General features: G+C 31.6%; 1 protein-coding gene across 4 annotated transcripts in view; it reads right to left on the minus strand.

Moving 5' to 3' along the window:
• Nucleotides 1-2,934, minus strand: part of LOC110450887 — a 48,628-nt gene extending 45,694 nt beyond the window's left edge. For 3 of the 4 annotated variants that reach the window (XM_021498661.1, XM_021498666.1, XM_021498665.1), the window contains exons 1-2: nucleotides 2,865-2,934; nucleotides 795-833 (exon numbers count right to left, since the gene is read on the minus strand). In XM_021498661.1, coding sequence (XP_021354336.1) covers nucleotides 795-833; nucleotides 2,865-2,869 — 44 coding nt within the window. In that variant the 5' untranslated portion in view covers nucleotides 2,870-2,934. Of the gene's footprint in view, nucleotides 1-794; nucleotides 834-1,751; nucleotides 2,034-2,864 lie in introns of those variants that run through there. The other variant, XM_021498662.1, reaches the window with a different exon arrangement.
• Between the last annotated feature and the right edge of the window lie 3,267 nt (nucleotides 2,935-6,201).

The following is a 6,201-nucleotide window of genomic DNA, read 5'->3' on the forward strand; positions in this document are numbered from 1 at the left end:
TACTTTAAATATATTTCTATTTTTCATCTATTATTATTGAATCAAATTCTACCCGAAGAAATGATTAATTAAAAGACAATTTGCCTAATCATATTTTGTACCAATACTCATAAACATGCATCGTTGAACAATAAGCAAGTGACTCATGTAAGGACACTTTTTATTGGTTAATACATATTCAGTGCTTGGCAACAGACACGGCGTGCCTGTCGAATTTGTCTCATTGAACCACAAATTATCTTTTACGTCCTCCTGGGCGATTATTTAAACAATAACTTCTGGATCTCTTTGAAGATTTAAAAAAAAATAACAGTACATGTGTAGACGTTCGACTCTATTAGTTCCCATGTACGTCATCGTAAAATTGTAAAACAGGAGCATTATCTGCAGTGGTTAAAATATGTTGTGTCAGTTGTGCGGGTCTTGTTGGTGATATAAATATGGGGCATTGTGTGTAAAATATGTACATGGTTAAAAACGAAACATAAAAATTATATAAAAGAACTGGATGATGAAGGTCATATGTCCTTGTAAGCACTCATGAGTTAGACACGAAATCACGCTTAATTACATTGTAGCATGATAGAAAAGATAAAATCCGTATGTGTTTGTATATATATATAAATAGAAATTTCGAAATTTTGGAAGTGTCAGGACGCAGACTTGGAGATTATTAAACTTTTAAACATATTCTCTCCCATGGTGTTTATTCACCCACAATATACGTATGTATATTAAACATTTCTTAATGCTAATATCCCATAACTAGTTTAAATTCAATAAGGAAAACAAACCTTTTCAAAGGCAGCAAGGAAGAAGTTGCCGTTTCATTCCTGAAAATTAATAGAAAGTCTTTTTATATTCTAAAGGCTTAAGTAACATAAACTACATAAGCATATAGGCTATTATATCTGAACTGTAGTGCCCGGGTATTGTGTTTTCGTGTTACACAATTTTGTCATTTTGTAGAACTTTTTCCAATCTGTCGATTATTTTCAGATTGAACAAGTTAATAAGCCTTCGTACATATATCATATAATTCCATTTTCGTTCCGATTTCCAATAACAGTTTATCTCATATTATGTAGAACGACACGGAATACAAATTGTAACTTTACAAAATACAAGCGGAGATTTAGTGTAAAGTTTGCAGTTATATTAACAAAGTGATATGGAATAATATTTTTCATCATTTGTTTTTACATTGCAATATCTACGTAGTGCAAGGATTTACTGAAACTTTCGTTTCAATTTCAATAAAACCTAATTCATGCTATAGGTATGACCGCACCTAATGTGTGTGTGTTGTTTGTAAGCGCTTTGTCGGTGTGTTTTTGAGATGAGTCCCGATACCGCTAGGTATAATGGTGTGATACCCACACAGAACTCTCGACAAAAGTACAGGTAAATGTTAGTTTCCGTATAGTAAGCATTAAAATACGACTTCAACACCAATCTCTCGTCATAGTTCAGACGATCACATTGGAGCCTACTGTGCATATACCTCTACCCCACTTGAATAACTAGTGTCTATCAACGAGTTGTTCATGGTGTAGGGGACATGTTATAATTAGATGGTTTCATATCAACATACATGGTTAATGTATCTACTTAGCTATAAGACATATACAGAAATTGACACTGATGGCACATGTGGAAAAATTAGTTATGTAGATTTACATATATTGCATACAACCATAAGAGTTAAATAGTTGATAAGAGGAACTTGTGACATATTTCAACATACTTACGCCATCGTGTCGTCGATTTCGTTGTCAACAAGGAAGTGGTGGTTATGTTATGAACATGCGCAATATACAGAAAGATGTTGTCGTTTTAGCTATAGATATTGGTCATATTTTTGTATATGACTTATACCAATAGCATTGCATTCCACCATTGATGTTTAGATTAAGTCTTTTAGCCAACACGGTATTATAGTTTCCAATAACAGTTTATGGCATACTATGTAGAACGACACGGAATACAAAGTGTAACTTTACAAAACACAAGCGAATATTTAGCGTAAATATTGCTGTTATGTTGACAAAGTGATATTGAATAATGCTTTTTTTATCATTTGTTTTTTATTGCAATATCTACGTACATGTAGTGTATCGATTTACTGAGGCCAGTTTAATTATTCGTATAATCCGTCGTATATATCACATGTAATTTCACTTTCGTTTCAATTTTAATAAAACCTCAAATCATACAATAGGTGTGACCGTACCTAATGTGAGTGTTGATTGTAAGCCCTTTATCGGTGAGTTTTTAAGATTAGTCCCGATACCGCTAGTTATAATGGTGTGACACCCACACAGAACTCTCGACAAATACAGGCAAATGAACGATACATTGCAGGTTAGTTTCCGCCTAGTAAACATTTAAATACTACTTCAACACCAATCTCCCGTCACAGTTCAGACGACCACAATGGAGCCTACTATATAAATACCTCCACCCCACTATAACAATTAGCGTCAACCCCGAGTTAGACTATCGACGAATCGTTCATGGTGATTAGGGGACATAGTATGATAAGATATGTTTTCATATTAACATGTGAAAGACAGAATTGTAGTTTAAAACACCTGAATGAACATATCATGTATGTAACCAATAACAGTTTGAAATTGTTCTTGTCACTATTGGCGACTGGAGTGACATAAAACTATAATAGACGATATCAAAGGATACGATATGTAACAACGAGTTGCTAATTTCTCCACTGATCTATAAGTCATATACAGAAATTGACACCGATGGCACATGTACCACAAATAGATATGTAGATTTACAAATATTACACACGAACATATGAGTTAGATAGCTGAACTTGTTACGTGTTACAACATACTTACGCCATTGTGTCGCCGTTTTCGTTGTCAAAAAGGAACTGGTGGTTATGTTATGCACATGCGCAATGCACAATATGAGGTTGTCGTTTTAATTATAGATATTTTGGTCATGTTTTTGTATATTACTAATACTAATAGCATTGCATTTCACCATTGTTGTTTAGATTCAGCCTTTTAAATATTCAAATACTAATTAATCAGCAATCTCTCGTCACAGTTTAGACAGCCACACTAGGGGCTACTGTACGAATAAGTCCACCCCACTTTGAGCACTTCAACAATTAGTGTCGATCCCGAGGTGGTATGCTTAATACACAGTTCTTAGTTGCTTATTATACTTTAACTAGACAAACATGTAAGGATACAAAATAATATCTTAAAAATATGCGAGAAATGATTTCATTTGAAAGATTTTTGAACAATCCTTTTCATCCGATTTATTACCTGCAAACAACTGGAAAATGCAATTTTATGTGATATTTATTCGAAACTGGCTTGCAAAACAAAAATGAAACTTATGTATATTTGTTAATCACATAGACTGTTACGTCTTCTGTACATAACATACAAGTGATTTGCAAATGGAATTTGTAATTCTTAAGATGACATCATCGAACTAATATGTGCTATTTTGAATAGTAATATCATTTCTAATGTTATTTGCTGAATTAAATGAGGATGATCTGAAATCATTAAAGATATAACATTCCATGAAAAAGTGTAATTCCTCCTGTATATGATTAATATACATTTGTAGATATCTTACATACGCGTTCCTGAATTTGAAACATGAGCGTATCTGCTAGTTCCACTGTTAGAGATAGGAAATCACATCGTTTGCCCTTTTGTCGAACGAGCTTGACATAATGTGCTGGTGTAAACTCTGATATGAAAGTCCTGTAAGTTCTCAACTTGTTACTTATATTAATGTTATCATAACATATAGATCCATACCATTCATCAGCATTTGAAATGATAAGTTTTTCTTTCACTCGTTTAATCTTGTGTTTTACAGAAAAAATGATTTTATCAGTGAGTGGTGTTAAACCATTGTTGATTTTTATACGACATTCATAGTTAAAATATAATGATTTAGTTGCATTTAAAATACATCCATTTATACCAAGATATTCTAAATTAACCAATAACAGATCTCTGTTCACAAAATATGTAGTCGCTTTATCAAATTAATTGAAAGAGCGATGGAGGGTAAGCTACCAAAATTAGAGGTAAAAATGGTATAAGGAATACCAATCCTACCCTAAGACGTAAACAGTATTGGTAAACATTATTTGTTTTTATTAAGCTACAGGATTAAATGTATCATTCTTTTCCTCGCTAAGATTAAAACTATGTTCAATATTTTGATATGGAATACAAACGTGTGTGTGTATGATCGTTTATAATGATTCAGGGATAAATTAACTTCGATCATGCATATACAAAAAGAAACAGGCAATTAAATGAATCTCCATTTCATGAGACTTACAAAGTATAATATAACTTACACTTTTTGGCCACAAAATAGGAAATTTTACATTGACAATTTAAAAAATAAAAGACATGCATGTAAATTAAAGTCTTCTTCTATTTCTTCGATATTACGAGAATTAATACTTGCATGAAAGCATGGTTGTTTACATTTAATATAGATAGAGATCTTCATATTTGAAAATACAAATTGACATGGAATAATTATATGTACATTTAATAACTCATTGTGAACTGTAATTTGCTTAAAACATATCACACATAACTATTGTAAAGATGACTACGTTGTTTTAGCTGCCATCGTTATCCCATTGCAATCATAACATCAATAATTCAATGTGATGTGGGATCCAGTGATTTACTTCAATTTCATTTTGACGATTTTCAACCGGTATCTGACAGGTGTTCCTTTTTTCCTTGAATTAATATTATTGTTTTGATGCGGAAGCGATTTTTTTATCAATTAGTGTTATCATCTCTCAAAGAAGACTACACTTGAGGTGAATATAAGAAATAAATTTTTACATTTAAAGCTGAAGCTGGTACGGAGTACAGTTATCTGTAATATCTATAACAAAACATCGCTAGCGCAATTGTTTAAGTTGCCATTTGGTTTCAAAACAGGCACAAGAATAAAAACTATACCATTAATATCCTTTATGAATCATATATAATACAACAAATATTCCATATTACAAAACTGTTACAGTTGTTGACCCACATGTAAAAGCGTAACATGAGATTTGGCCACTCTTATATATACTTAAAGGTTGGTATACACTATGCTTTATAACACAAATATGTGATGCAATAATCACGTAATGAATTATTAATAAATTTGCTAATACAAAAGTCAACATGAACATATGAACTAAATACAATACTGAAATTTAATGAAGTTCTGAGGTGTGTTTTTTTCTTGGATAAATACAAAGCGTTTTATGAATGAAACAAGAAATGCATCTCTCTAAGTAAACAACAATTTTTTAGAAAACGTATACATGCAGTGAGCTACAAATCTTTAACAAATTTATTGCACAGAACGTACACAAGTTCACAGTCAGGTAGTAAAGAATACTAGAAAACAATACCTATAAATAGAAACTTGTTCATTTGTCTTGACTGGTCAGACTTTTAAAATAAAAAAAAAATCTGGGTAAATTCAAGGACATGGTGACAAAAGTAATTTACGTAATTTACATAAAAACTCTTCCTCCTGTTGAGAAATGAAACTGTAATTCACATAAATTTGTGTAGAAAACAAGTAATATTAGCAAGTATGTCAACAGGCGATGCTAATCAGGCTCTAAACATTTAACGAATCGTATTTATGATAAAAACTTTCTTATTTTGAATTATGTAACTCGTATAATTCACATGAAATGCCGTGAAGAATAAAATATCCCCAACACATAAACAATTATTTTAACAGGTGAAAAATATTCAGTCGTGACACAATTAAAGAAGCATATTGATAACAAAAACTGTTTTATGTTGACAAATGTGACTCGTGTAATTCACATTGAAAGCCAAGTATTTAAATACAAAAATGTTCCTAACACTCGGTAATTACATTAATAAGTGAAAAATATTCAGTCACCAACAACTAACGATGTTTATAAATAATCAACAAAACTTGCCAGAACATACCTGTTAAAGCTAAGCAGATCAACAATACAATATCGTACACATCTTCTACATTTAGAAATGTATGTAAAACCACAGGCTTATTACAGACTATTCTTTACTATGATGATGGTGTGTATGTACTGTTCATCAGTGAGAGGAGTACTAGCTAAGTTTTCATTCACTCTTAAGGTTCAACAATTCCCATTGTATAGCGCATTTA

This window comes from Mizuhopecten yessoensis, unplaced genomic scaffold, assembly GCF_002113885.1.
Source record: "Mizuhopecten yessoensis strain PY_sf001 unplaced genomic scaffold, ASM211388v2 scaffold5547, whole genome shotgun sequence".
NCBI lineage: Eukaryota > Metazoa > Mollusca > Bivalvia > Pectinida > Pectinidae > Mizuhopecten > Mizuhopecten yessoensis.